Source organism: Hakea prostrata, chromosome 4 (genome assembly GCF_041222555.1).
Source record: "Hakea prostrata isolate BN-2017 chromosome 4, UWA_Hpros_2, whole genome shotgun sequence".
NCBI classification, from domain to species: Eukaryota; Viridiplantae; Streptophyta; class Magnoliopsida; order Proteales; family Proteaceae; genus Hakea; species Hakea prostrata.
Genome location: NC_142603.1, coordinates 18,380,646 through 18,395,975, shown reverse-complemented (window position 1 = coordinate 18,395,975; position 15,330 = coordinate 18,380,646). Strand labels below are relative to the sequence as shown.

At 37.6% G+C, this 15,330-nt stretch overlaps 1 protein-coding gene across 1 annotated transcript in view; it reads right to left on the bottom strand.

Annotated features, from left to right (window-relative positions):
• Positions 1-15,330, bottom strand: part of ATSAC1 (Phosphoinositide phosphatase family protein) — a 47,354-nt gene that overhangs the window by 15,964 nt on the left and 16,060 nt on the right. The window contains exons 5-12 of the mRNA XM_089152594.1: positions 14,334-14,410; positions 13,667-13,854; positions 13,443-13,540; positions 2,426-2,559; positions 2,195-2,329; positions 750-1,146; positions 452-573; positions 62-172 (exon numbers count right to left, since the gene is read on the bottom strand). Coding sequence (XP_089008720.1) covers positions 62-172; positions 452-573; positions 750-1,146; positions 2,195-2,329; positions 2,426-2,559; positions 13,443-13,540; positions 13,667-13,854; positions 14,334-14,410 — 1,262 coding nt within the window. The remainder of the gene's footprint in view (positions 1-61; positions 173-451; positions 574-749; positions 1,147-2,194; positions 2,330-2,425; positions 2,560-13,442; positions 13,541-13,666; positions 13,855-14,333; positions 14,411-15,330) is intronic.

The window sequence follows — 15,330 nt, the reverse complement described above, 5'->3', positions numbered from 1 at the left end:
ATAGTCATAGGTGTAACATTGACACTATAAATGTACAAGAGTGCATTAAAAATGTGTATACCTTTGTCCATTGACAGGGTCATCTCCAACTCCAGAAACATGCAGATAATAATCAGAATCCAATTCCCAGAGTGCAGGTTTTCCTTCCTGGGGTTTAAAATAACCCAAAAATCTGGTAAAACCAGAAGAAGAAAAAAAAGAAACTTAAGACCCCTGAAGTTGAGAAGTATGATATTTAAACCAAGAGAAGTCCTAAAAGGCTCAATGCGAATAGAATTGAAGCATGTTTTTCCAATCTAAGGATAAAAAACTTGAACAACAAGAAGTGATGCAACAACTGGAAGAAACATGCTTTTTATATGCTCTGAATTTTGATTGATAAGAATTATCAAGCTGTTTAATCGGTCATTGTAAAAGCCTAAAAATTCAAATATAAGAAAGAAAGAATTACAAATTTATTGCATCCTGCTTTTCACCATCAGTGTAAGCATTACTGTAATATCTCTTGATAGACTTCAGAAATTCCCGAGATTGGGTGGTCGCCTTCCACCTTCCTTGCCTCTCAGGGAAAACCTGAGAAGCAGAACATAAGTACCATTTAGAAAACACCAAAATAGAAGAGAACAAAAATAAAAGTATAAGCACATGCATCACTATATTATATTAGATGAATTTTTCAAAAAATGAGAAACATAAAATAAAAACAAATATAAAACAATTAACTGAGCCAAGCTTGGAAGAGATTGTACAGTATTGTGAGCTGCAGAACCACCATACTGCTGTGCAAGAGCATCACCCATACTTTGATACATATCCATGAGAGCTGCAGCAATGCTACTATCAGGATCTACTTTGGGCAAATCAGTCAAACCCATGGCATGCAGCTGACGACCTAAAGCTGCCAAACCATAAGCATACTGGGCAACATTTGTGCGGTCCAAGCAATCAATGCAGTTTGTGCGCAGAACTCCACTTTGAAACCGTGGAGTTGTGTCAGTGTGTTCGTTTTTTCCAGATTGTAGACTAAACTCTGAATCTCTGTCTCTATTAAACGAAGAGTTCAGACTTTCACTATTAGTACTTGCCATTCTCCCAAGATCAGCTGAACTAGCTCTGAGATCCCCAAGAGAAGTATCCCTGTTTAGTCTTTTTTTTTTTTAATAAATAAAAAAAAAAGTTAACGAAAAAAAAAAGAAAGAAAGAAGAAGTAGAATTTGAAACTACTTTGACACTGACATGGCATGTACAGGATAACAAAGTCAGTAAGAAAAAAAAAAAAAAAAAGAAATGCAACTAGCGTTACCGGTATGCAAGTGTCTACTTATGTACAAATTATCATATTGATAACTATTATGTCGTCAATATATTGAATTCCCACAATCAAATACCATATACTTATTGTCCCAAAACGATTTTACGATAAACATATCTATACATGCAATGCAACTACACTCCTAGCTTCATTGCTTAGATACTTTTTTGAATCCCATTTGGCGTTATCTGCATCAGTATCGCACCTCAATTGTCACCACTGAACCCTGATCATCAATCATGAGGCTCTCACATCTTTCACCATATATTCTCTGAAGTCTGAACTATGATTATCAAACCTGAGCTATTTTGGATCCTTGCTGAACTGTTCTTTCTCAAACCTCAGAATTGGTCTTTTGACACTGAGTGTCTTGAAAGATCTTCAATATAAAATAAAAAAATTTTATGTCCTCACTCCAGCTAAGAAAGCTTATAATTTGATTCTATGGACCAGTGCAAAACTGAGACAAATGATGAAACAGCACTGCCAAATCCCAAAGAAAACGTCATCAGCAATTTATAGGTTTAGGTATCACAAGCTGTGATTGGAGTTTGTGATTGTTTAACTCCACCAACAAAGGTTTATAGAATCTAAAAGGATTTGGCAATTCAAAATATTTTCCCATGTGGAAGAAACTTCAATTATGAGGATTCAGTGATTAGAACTTCAAAGGGAAACTCTTTCATGGTAGAAGTCATCTTATGCAAGGACCAGTTACTACCTAATTGTCCTACCTCTTGAGTTTCTTGGACCTAGGGGACAGAGTTCTCTTAGGTCCATACTTCATATTAGGTAGCTATGTTTTGACTGCACACTGAAAATGCATCTGAAAATGTAGGCCACAGATACAAGAAATTGAACAACTCAATGAATATGTAATACCTTCCTGTGCTTGTTCTACTGATTTGGGTTGATCTCCTTTTTACATTCACAGGCTTTCCACTGTAATAGAAACCAGTCAAATCAAGTGCCTCACTTGCGACAGCGCCTAAAACTGCCAAAACATTGGCTGACTTGCTTCAAATCACAACAGGAAACAAATTAGCTCGTGGGGAATAAGTTTGACTACAGCTGATAGTCCATAAAAAAGACAAAAAGTGTAAACCACCTCACCTCTTTGCAAACTTGTGAAAGTCCCAGTGTATAAATTTCAGATGATTCTCCTCTAAGAGAATTTGGTTTAGATAGCCAACCGCATTAGCAAACTCACGCCGTAGCATCATTTCTCGAGGCCTTTTCTCAACAGTCTGCATTGTTTAACCATGAAGTAAGTTTGGAGAAATAGATGAAGTGACATACATTTTTTGGTATACACTAAATATACAAGAGAGAAAATCATAACCCTGAGAATGAAGGGAAAATCTTCATTATTTGATGTTTATAGTGGGTGCGTTGGCCTCCCCCCCCTAAACCCGCCCGAGCCCGACTTCTATTCCCTGCGGTTCCAATTCTGCCACTGGCCGCGGGATCTCCCCCCCCCCTCGGCCCTTTTTGCCTCCCCCTTTCCCCGATCCTCCCCGTTTTCTATCTGTTTTGTAATTATATACTTAACCTCACTACCATGTATACTCTTTTGATTTTCCATCCCCCTATTTTGGCTCTAATCTTATATTAATTTGCGTGATCTGTTTCCTTTTTTACCCATCTTCATACTAACTTGATATAGTCTTTTTTGATATTTAGTCACTTTGATCATATTAGACTATAAATTCACTTTTATATTATTTTTAAGTAATTTTATTTTTCCAACAAAGTCATTTTTAGTTCAATAAAATATGGATTTTTTTTGACTAAGGCAGATAATATATTATAAATAATAAAACTATTACATAAAGATTAATATCTAACAAATCTATACCCTAACTTCTCATCATAATATCTAACAATCTTCGGAATTTCAAAAAATGCTATGTTTGTAACTAAAACATCATTTTCTTTAACTATGAAAATACTTTTTTTTTGTTGAATACTAAATTATTGTCGATTTACTTGTTAACGGTTTTGAATATGATTTTTTTTATTGAATAAAGATATCAATTTATTGACTTGTGAATGAAAACATACCTACCTACCTTAAATTCTTGACTTTGAAAATAAAATTTTCATTTATCGATTCCTTTTGAATTATGAATCTTTGATGTTTCTGTTTACAAAGGTTTGTGTGACATTCTCTAATTGACTTGACTTTCAAATATGCCTAAATTTAATTACATTCTTCTCTCACTTATTCTATTTCATGAATAATTTAACTCTTTGCTGCTGGAGAAGACCAAGGAAAACATGTGAGAGAGAGAGAGAGAGAGAGAGAGAGAGAGAGAGAAGAGACCCTAGAATTTGGATTTCTCATTTCTCTAAAATCTAAATGGATATAAATAGTTAAATACATATTGAATCTGTTTTGGATTATTTGTTGACATCTTTAATATTTTATTTTCCATTGAGTTTGGATTTAGTATTTAATTACTTTAATTGTATTTTAATTACTACCTGTCTTACATTTGATATTTACGACAAAAGATATGGCCAATTAAGCTGGGACAAGGCCAATTGGGCCTGGGCCTCGGCGGGCCAATTGGCCAGGCGCATCCCCAACCCATCCCGCCCGCCCAATTAGGGCGGGAATGGGCTTGCTGCCCCGTGGGGCTTAGGCCGGGGACATTTTTGGCCCCGACTGGCCGGGCGGGAATGGGCTCAAATTATACCATATAGGGCTGGGCTTGGGATTGCAAAAGCCCGGCCCAGCCCGGCCCAGTTGCAGCCCTAGTTTATAGTTCACCAACCTGTCACAAGTATAACAATTTAATTTGTGCATATGCCAACTCATCATTTCTTTATTTCATGTTTGTATGCTCAGCATGACACAGATCCATCATCCAGTACCTAATTAAGATACTTTGCCTTTGAATCAACCGAGGGCCGATAGTTACAGGTAGCAGGCCTTTGCTCACAAGGTTTTACTTTTGTACTAATCCAAGTATGAAAATAGGTTATTTACCTAGACTTTGCTTTTTTTCAATTAAACCATGGTTCAATTGGTTAAATAAGGATGTTATTTTGGGCCAAATTATTATATTTTCTTGTTCTAATTTTGAATGGAAAACTAATAGCATACCAAAAGGAGAGGAGAAAATGGTGGGGGGGAGGATTCCTAAAATCACAAGAAGCATTCCAGACAAAGGCAAGGCTAGGGGCAGCAAAGCAGGGTTAAAAAAAAACTAATCCGGGTCCAAAGACCCCAACAAATGGAGTGCTCATTCATTTTCTTGCTCAACGGCTAAACCCGCAAAATGGAAGGCAAAGAGTACGCGAGGAAGAAATCAGTAGTGAGAGGATGCTGGAGTTCTTAAATGGAAAATAAGAATGGAGGTTCAAGGGGTGTTACTGTCTATATTTGGATGGGTCAAAAAGTTAGGCTCACAAAGGTCAAGACATTCGTCAGGCCTAAGGGAAGGGCAAAGGCAAGGGGATCTGGGCCAAAGTGGGGGGCACAGGTTAAGTTACGCCCAAGATCTGAGGCTGGGGGAGAGATTAGGACAAAGAATTACGAGGATGGCATTAAAAATGAAAAAGAGAAGAGAAGGGGTATGGGGTGTTAGAGGTTTGAGGCACTAAAGATACCAAATCAATCAGGGAGGCTCTGGAGCCAAGGTTCTGCAAGATAGATCAATCAGAAAGCATGTAGGGGGAAGGGAAAACACCATCCAAAGCAAAGCCAGTACCAAGCACTGCAAATCCGAACCAGAAGACAAAGCAATGGAAGGGCTCAGACCAGCAGATGATCCATTTGGTGAGATCAATGAGAGAATTCCTTTATTCCTTTGTTCTCTGGCAAAGCTTGGCTTCAGTTTGCCCACAAGAGGGTTCGGATAATGTGATTCTTTTTCAGGAATGAGCACTCCGGCCAGAATATGGCAATTGTTAAGGATGGAAGAGATCATTAGGTAGCTGTTTCAAGGATGTGCTTTGCAAACAGTGGCTTGATAGAAATTCGAAGGATGAGGAGAGGTGGCCGCAAAGAGTCGGGTCCTCCTTGTGAGCATAGAGAGAAGGTCCATGTCCTTAGGTTTTGCATTTGAGACAATGGGGGCTACTCTTCTACTTGTAATGAACTTTTTGCCATGGTGGGAGATCTTGGCGAGATCTCGCGAGATGTCTCGCTATCTCGGGATAGCGAGACGAGATGAGAGGTGAGAGTGGAGAGATGGGAGATCTCGTGTAAGGTGGCTCAACCACCTCTTTAGGGGGTTTAAAAACCCCCTGTCTCGCTCGAGAGAGGCATATCTCACCTCTCTCGAGCCTCTCTCGCTGGAAGTGAAATTTTGGCTGGAAAAGTCGATTTTTTGCCTAAATTTGTTGGGGATTCAACTTCTAAACATCATCAATACATCTACAACAGCAGATTCAAGCTTATTTCAAGTGATCTTCATCAAAGGTAAGATTTTCCCCAAAATTTGAATTTTTCAAATAGAAGGTTCTAAAATGGGTGTGTAGTGTAGTATAAATATATTGATGATCAAGCTTTGATCTACACTTTCATGGAAATAATTTTAATTTTCTGTTATTATTATTATTATTATTTTTTCCATATTTAAAAAATATATTATCTAAAAAATTAAAATTATAAATTATAAAAAATACTTATTTATATGAATGTGATTATCACTTATGTTAAACTACATTTAGAGGGCTAGAATCCCATGTATCCATATTTTGATTATCATGCTTGCTGTATTTTTTTTTTTTTATTTAAATAATTAAATAAAAAATCTTGAAAAATAATATTTTATTAAAAAAATATCTGTTTTTTTTTTAAATGATGCTTATATTATATCGTTTATTTTTTAAATACAAACATGTTTGTTTGAACATTGTATATATGTTATCTTAGAACAAAACGTGTGTTTTGTTGTTTAATAAATTGTTTTTACATAAAATAATATGTTATTAAAAATTTATCTTTTTTTTTTTTAAAATGATGCTCATATTATTTAGTTTATTTTAAAAATACAAACATGTTTGGTTGAGCATTGTATACATGTTATCTTGGAACAAAGTGTGTGTTTTGTTGTTTTATAAATTGTTTTTACATGTTTTTATGTATCTAAAATTAATCTAATGATTATTTGGGAACATTCATGTATGTACTTCAGTGTTGTACACTTATATCTTAAATGGCAACTAGAGAGAGTGGCAGCACTGGTAGTGGGACTCAGGACATTGCTTGGCAACATGGGGATCCACTGACTGCTGACAAGAAAAAATCCTAATGCAAGTATTGCCTCAAGACTTTGAATTCTGGTGGTTCAACCAGATTAAAGCAACATTTGGCTGGTGGCTACAAAGATGTTTCCAAGTGTCCCAAGGTTCCTTATGAAGTGTAAAAAGCAATTGCAGCAACTTTAAAGGGAGGGGAAAAAAAAGGAGGAGATGGCACAAAAGCAAAGGGAATTTGAGGATACAGTGTTGTCTAGACCTTTTGTTGATGTTGATGAGGAGTCGAGCGATGATGAAGAGAGGAGGGTTATGGGTGTTGAATCACGAGCCGAGTGGAGACAGATGAAGGCTGCAATGGAAGCTAGCAGACAGTCCTTACATGTTGAGAATATGAGGCAATATGAACAGACGAGGAGCAGGAGGTTCGGGGTCAGGGGCATCCATGCCACCTAGACATAGTTTTCATGGAAGTAAGAGGACCGAAAGGAGGAAGACTAGACATTATAATGCCACATTTGACCAAGACCCCTCTCTCTTCAAGCATCAAGACATCTATCAAAGAAGCATTCCATATATGTTTGCTGGAGGTAAAGAAGGCAGTAGGGAGGAGGAAGCTAGGTTGGCAATCAACAAATTCATGCTCTACAACAACATTGCAGCCAATGTAGCCAAAACACCATACTATCAGGGATGATCAATGCAGTTGCTAGGGCAGGTGTAGGGGTTAAAGGCCCAACAACTTGGGAAGTAATGAATAAATATTTACCAAAGGTAAAGTAGGAGGTGGATGAATACATTGATTCATTAAAGAAAAAATGGAGTACATATGGTGTTATTGTGATGGCTGATGGATGGACTGGTCCTACTAGACAGTCCATTATTAATTTCATGGCGAGCTGCAATGGAAAGACATCCTTCCTTAAGTCAATGGATGCCTCGGATAAAAACAAAGATGATAACTACCTTTACAAGCTTCTTAGGGAGATGGTCCTCGAGGTAGGGCCAAAGAATGTTATCCAAGTTGTCATAGATAACGGTGCTAACTTCAAAAAAGCTGGTGAAATGTTGATGAAGAAGAAGAGCAGCAGGATCCACCTCTTTTGGACACCATGTGCAACACATTCGATTGATCTTATGTTGAAGGAATTGGGGAAAATAAAGTCAATCAATGTTGTGGTTGACAGGGCTAGAAGGGTAAGTAATTTTATTTATAACCATGGTTATGTGCTGAAGATGATGAGGAACCACTGTAAGGGTGATCTAGTCAAACCTGGATTGACTAGATTCGCCACCAACTATGTAGCTCTGAAAAGCTTCCAGAAAAAAGTGGTGGGTCTACGGCACATGTTTGCAAGTGAGGAGTGGTTTGATTAGCGTGGATCCCATCCTGATGCAGTACTAGCCCAACAAACCATTGTTGATGATTCCTTTTGGAGGTAGCTCAATAGGACAGTGGGCATTATAGAGCCTATTGTGTTTGTTTTAAGGATGGTGGATTCAGCGAAGAAGCCCACAATGCCCCACATATATGCTACCCTCCAGCAAATGAAAGACTTGGTTAGAGCTGCTGCCCCTAGGTCCTTCAAATCCTACGAGAGGATCATTGATAATAGATGGGAGACGCACTTGATGCATCCTTTGCACTTGGCTGGTGAGTCACTTTTAAGTCTTTAAGTTTTTGTTGTATAATTTAATTTACATTCTTAATTTGTTATAAGTTATAACTTATAATTAATAAACAAGTAAACAACCAAATCACTAACCAAATTTTTATTTCCACAATGCAAGCTTACTACCAAAGTACCATTACAAGAATGATATGGGGCTTAATGTAAGGTTGATGAATGCAGTGCAAGACATGGTGGAGAAGCTTGTGTCAAATCCCGTCATGCAACGAACAATTAATGGAGAGGTGAGAACTTATTCAATTGTTTCTTCAACTTCTTGCATTAGTGCATTAAGCATATACATAATACAATAATTGAAGAATTGGTGTACAGATCAGGGAGTTCAGGGATGCCTCTGGGAGTTTTGAAAAGCCTTCTGTAGTTGCAACTAGGCAAAAAAATGATCCGGGTAAATAGTCCATTACTATAAGTCATTAAGTCTATAACTCTGTAAATGATAATTGATAAGTTATATAAATATTAAGATTTACTTCCCTAATGCATTCTTATTTTTGGTTATGCTGCTGACTGGTGGGTGCTATATGGAACTAGTGCACCAAATCTCAGGGACATAACAATTAAAGTATTCTCACAGACTTGCTCATCCTCTGGTTGAGAGAAGAACTGGAGCACCTTCTCGCTCATCCATAGTAAGGTACGGAACAGATTGGGGAGTAAAAGGCTCGAGGACTTAGTTTATGTGCATTACAACATGAGATTGAGAGTAGGGCACATACAAGATGATATAGATGACGACAATCGCGAACCAATTGAATTGACTGATATATTCCATGAGCCCCCCGTAAAAGATGAGGAAGATGATGTCATATATCAATGGGTTAAGGATCGAGGTGGCTCAGTGTTGGATGGACCAGGAGGGCAGCCGGATCCTACCATTGTTGCTGCTATGGGCCTAGATGTTGTGGTTGAGCACGTGTTTTCTGATGAGGGTCAAGCTGCTGTAGCGGCATCAGAAGGACCAACTGATGTTGTGGTTGAGCACGTGTTTTCTGATGAGGGTCAAGCTGTTGTAGCAACATCAGAAGGACCAACTGATGTTGTGGTTGAGCACGTGTTTCCTGATGAGGGTCAGGCTGCTGTAGCGACATCAGAAGGACCAACTGTACCATTTGTGGAGCCACCTGGTCGACTTGAAACAACTGAGGTGACAACTAGTAGTGGGGGTTCAAATGATGCCGATGATACTAGAGGGCCAAGTGGCCCAAGTCAGCCATCGAGTCATGGAGGCAGTCAGGCTAGTGGTGTTGCTAGTGGAAGTCAGCGTCAACAAAGGGAGCCACCTCCACCAGGTTCGAGTCATCCAACACATGCGAGCCACAATTCCCCTATCTCTCGGACTTATGCTAGGAGTAGGAAGAGCAGATCAAACCAGGGGCAAACGAATGATGATGCAAGCATGCATGGTCTTGAATTGAACATGGGAAGCATGAACCTAGATCATGGTCACAGTGATTCACAACAGCAAAGTTTGGACACTTGCCAGTCAACGGGGTACCAATACAGGGATCACAGCACACGGGTCAGATTACAGTGAGTATTCTTTTTATGGAGGTCATGTTATTCCTCAAGACCCTGCACCTGGAGAGTACAAATATGAGAGTGAAGGTGGGTTGTTAATTGAGTGGTTTAGAAATCCCTACCCACATACTCAACAGCAGTATGAACAATAACAAGAAGAATGGCACTTTCACCCACCCACGATTGGCGATTATCCCAGAGTGTTATTCCTCCAGTATTCTAACATGGAGACATATTAGTTCCATATAAACCGATATGTGATATACTACAGTGATGGGTTGACTTGGGAGTCATATGTGACCACCGTTCAGAATCAATTGATGCAGAATGCTGAGGATACTCTTATAGTCTTGTAAGTTGTAAGTTGTAATCTTGTTACTCTTGTCTCTTGTACTCTTGAGTATTGTCAGTCTTGTGACTTGTGAGTTGTGATTGTGAACTTATCGATTATGATTTATGACTTACTAAAAGTCTAAAACTTCTTATGGTTGTAAAATTTTGAAGACATTTAACTATTTAAGTTCTTTGATAGTTTGATCACTTAAATACTTGATGTGTAATGTTAATGTATTTGATACTTGATAGTTGATAACTTGAAGTCTTGAATTACTTGATATCTTTACATTACAGGTTGTCTAACCTTGCATTTCACAGAATTTCAGTTTTACACATAGGGTCAACTTAGAAGACATAATTAAGGTTATTTTCTCACAAATCTAAGGCCACCAATGTGTTCAAAAGGCCTTAAATAGGCTAAATACCAAGTTTCAGCCCAACTGGGGCCCTAAAACCCACCGAGATGGGCCACCGAGATTACGCCAGTTTTTTTGTAGATCTCGACCGAGATCTCGCCATCTCGGTCAAGATCTCGCTTTTTTTGAGTGGCAAGATCTCCCACCATGCTTCTTGCTCAAACGAGAGGCCATCAACATCATGGACCTCAATGGAAGTCAGAAGGGATCAATCTTCATGATGCAGATCCAGCCAGGTCACCCATTCTCAAATGGCTTAAAGACCCACCCAGGGGATAGAAATCTCAATTGATACATAAAAGTGGCAAAACTGGAAATATTTGGATGATAGGAAACCTAGTGGCTGACGTTACAATTTGTAAATAAACAAGAACTATAAGTCAGATAGCAGTGACGTAATTAACATAAAATTGTAAAGAGGGTGCGAAAATGGTAAAAATATTAAAATTTATAACATGATGGAGCATTGTAAGCAAGCTGAAGTTTATAATTGGAGTGGCAATTCTTCAAATTGATGGAAATTAAACAAAACATAGAAGGGAAACATAAAGAACAATATAGGGAAGGCAAACTTAGAACTAAACTAAAAGAGGGGGAAAATTAGTAAAGGGGTATTAATGGAAAGTGGAATAGAAATGCAAGCATGGAAAACTGGATGACAACAAGACAGTAGAAAAGAAATCACTTCAGGGGAGAAAACTACTTGCTTGGTATCAATAACCTAGAAATTTAGAGGAAACAATTGATATTGACGAGATCTCTTGTTGTAACAACACCAACAGCTCAAACTGAGAAAAATAAAGGAAATCTAACTTCTCAAATATCTCCCAGGCAACAAAGCTGAAACCTGATCTGAACCTAGCTTTGAAGCTTTTCAAGGGGGTAGTATATTGAGCCAAGATTCTAGAATTATTTTCATCAGCAGGTAGTCTTCCTTCAATCCAAATAGCAGAACCAGTGGAAAACAATGAAGAAAAGCAGGACTTCCTCTTGATTCTAATCTATTGCAGGGTTTAAAACCAAACAAAGGCATGAATGATGATAATAAATAATAAGAGAAGAAGAAGAAGATTATTTAAAGGAAAATTAGAGGACAGGAAAGAGGAATCCAAGCTATGTGCTGGTAACAATAAACAACTTTAATTAGGATTTCCACAATCAACTCAACAGAAGTGCGTGCCTATTAAAGAAAGAAAAAACATATTCCTAATCTGAAACTGAATACAGCTCAACTCGATTTGGGGCTCAAAACTGGCTAAAATTCTATGCAACTCATGTACAACTGTTATCAGAAAATAAAACAATGAAATAAAATAAATAAAAACATCATCATTAATTTTAATTAGCCCACACCAAAAGCCCAAACTGCATCACTGCAGGAACAAAACATAGATTCAACCTAAAGCCAAAGAATTCTTAGACATGGTTCTTACGTCCAATCAGAGATGAGAAGGATTCCTACAACTAAGCCCAGCATGCTAAGGTCTTCTCAGCATGAGAAGAGGAGCAGTAGATTAGGGAGGGAGAGAAATTCAAAGTGGGATTGAGAAAATGCCAACTAATCTCATAAGAAGGTGCTAGTGTCATTGTCTAAGGAATAGAGGGGTCTTGCCTACAAACCAAAGCCCTCCTTCAAGAGCATGACTAATGTCTGAAGCATCAACGAATTTGAACACAAAGAATACATTGTCCAGAAGAACTTCCAACATTCCATGAGTCTCCATGTATGCCTAGAGAGAGCTTGACAATGTTAAAAGGAAGACGAGAACCAAGAGAGTAGCAAACCAAACAGCTGTCCCAGAGGCTTTTTCTTCATCATCGAGCATACTAAGGGGGCAAAGGGCAATTTTGGAAGCACAATCAAGAGAACCAGAAATTTTACAGGAGGGCCAATGCTTCTCTGCAGTCGTTAGGAGCTTGAGAGAAAAGTAAAGTTCATTGCGGAGGAGAAGAGGGTAATGGTGATGGTAAGGAAGCAGAGAGAGTTGGCTGAAGCTTGGAATCCGGAGAAGGAAATGATGGGAAAAATGCCAGAGTAGAGGAGAAAAAGTCATCATTGGTGGATCAAACATCATTCCTCCTCCATTTATGTCCTGATTATGGCACTTGTCACAATTTCACAATCAGATAAATTTTTGACAAAAGATTCAACAACATAGTAACTAATAGTTGTTTCAATAGTATTTTTGTGGATCTTCAAGTTAAGTTAGTTTAAGCTTGAAGCAGATACAACACCTAATGAAGCTACTTTTCTTTGGATTTAACCTTTGATATAATATGGGTGTTGGGCCCTTGTCCCATAGATTTATGTGGTCATGAGCCTACTATATGACTTAAACATGAGTACTAAACCTGAGCACAATAATAGCATAGTACTTGGATTAAATTTCAGTTCATTTTGGTCGAATGGGATTATTTTGATGTAATCCAGGTCCAAATTAAGATGAAAGGAAAGGAGAGCAATTTTAGTACATTTTCAGTAAATTCTTAGGGTTTTAGCGCCTCCATACATGTCCAATGACTTATTAGAAACCTCTTGAGTTATACTTGTTAAGGAGTCTGTTTAAGAGTTCGTAGCTTTCTAACTCCTCTTTGACAAATTTATCAAGTCTTTCAATACTCTATGCATGAAGTAATTGAGACATGCTGACTTTAATTAGTTTAATCCAAGTTTTAAGAATTTTTTTTCCTATTTCCTTTCTAATTCTACGCATGTAGTACTAACTAATTTACACGACGACTCAATTACCTAAACACTGGAAGACCTTGGACATCCCTCTAGAACCTAGGCCTTCTAGTAAACAAGCTTTCTCCATCCTACAATACTGTTTTCAGAAAAAAATTTAAATACAGAAGCTTAGTTGGAAAAAAAAAATTTGTAACCTTTGAAAGGAAAAGGCAGCCATCATGGTAGCATGCTAGGAAAAAAAAAAGTTCAGATTGAGCACAGAAATAGACCTTAATAAGATTAAGTACAATTATTGGATTCCCATATCTATTAGCAAGGTCCTCAAAATGCAACTTGGTCGCTTCATAGGTAGGATCATATCTTTGCACTGAAGCGAAATCAGGAAACAAGAATCAAGCATTCTTTCTGAAAAAGAAACCATAAACTCAAAGAATGGACATCCAAAGTGAAAAGGATCAGTAAAAGTATAAAATAGGCAGACAGACATTCTTACAAATAATATCAGGTTTGGGACTGAATCTAGAAGCCTCTTGAGACCAAAACAGGGGTATCGAGCCTCGCATCTGCACTACAGAACTCATCTTTCCCTTGCGTGATCCAGCCTCTTCATCAAGGACTATCTGCTCAGTTTCAACATCATTTGCAACTCTGCCCCGGTCATTTACTCCCCTTTTAAGGTAGCTATACCATGCAAATTAGATTTTTCACCATATAAATTCAAAAACGGAAATTCAGTCAACAATAGATTTTTCAGAGACCGAAACTTGAAATGATACCTATCAACAGTGGTTTATTCAAAAGTTTAAGACAACTGTAGTTAAAACATTCACACAAAAAAATTTGAAGTGTGCAAGTCCACTGGAGCAATATCAGATTGTTGTTACTGTTTACTGTTAAGAGCTCGAAGCCACTCCAACAGGCCAACCATATGCTTATGAACTGAAGGTTTAGAATTTGCCCCCAACAATATCTACTGCATCAATTCAATAAACAATTAAGACCCCAATGCATTTACAAGACAGAATGAAAGAAGGCCACCCAATATTTCGTCTTTTGTTTCATGCAGTGCTCTAAATATAGATTCTCAAATAACAAAAGCAGTAGAGCAAAATTAGATGATCATCAAATAGATAATCCAAAGTCTTCGCTTTCTGACATACCGTGTGCCTGCAAAATGCCGAGAACGTCTTGAAACAAGCACAACACTGAACTCCCGTCCAAAAATTGATAATTTCACCTATCATCAGTAAAAATAAATAAAAATAGATGTACCACATAAAAATACTAGAAAATACAGAAAATGCAACCATCATTTTCTTTCTATTCTTTGGAAGGGGGTTTGGATTGTGCAGTCCATGCAATGGGATCAAATATTGGTATCTCGTAATGTTGCTGACAGATGATGACTGTCATGCAGACCTGTAGACACGGGTGACATACTATGGATATTGAGATTATCTCCTCAGAAAATAAACTTTCACTACTAGTATCACTTACAGTTTGTCAGAACAGATAAAAAGAATACGTTCAATGAAACAAAAGATCAAATAAACAAACAAATTAAACTAAGTTACTGCATTTTATAATCACCTGATGACCTACTATACCAATAAAGATTATTATTTATTTCTCCATTGACAGGAGTTCTACAGACTAAAGTAAATAAAAAGATCTTCTTCATATTCTTCAGTCTGTCTCAACATTCAATTTATTAAATAAACTTCCTTCTGTAAAACCCAGAAATCCAATACTCACAGCAGCTTATTTAAAAAACTACAAAAAATTATTAAAAAAAAGGGGTCTACAGTGAAAAGTCTACTTTAAAATTGCAATTATGTCTGGATTCGAAGTTCAGAAATCAAAACTAAGCCTCAAATTACTGTTTTCAAACTCCATTATTTCAAGTACTCTGTCCTTCTTCTGAAGTGTCAGCAAACCTACAGAAGGAACTTAATCCCCCATTCTCACATCTAACACAGTAGATTTCTCTGCTCTCCTTATTCATTACTGTAAGGACATAGCTTCTTCCCCGTTGTGCTCAAATAGTTACAAGTATCATCGTATTTCTTCAGGCTTGATTAGACTAAAACCGAATTAACTTCATTTCGAGTAACTGATACCTTTATGAATCCTCAACGTCTTTTGTCCTACGTGAGG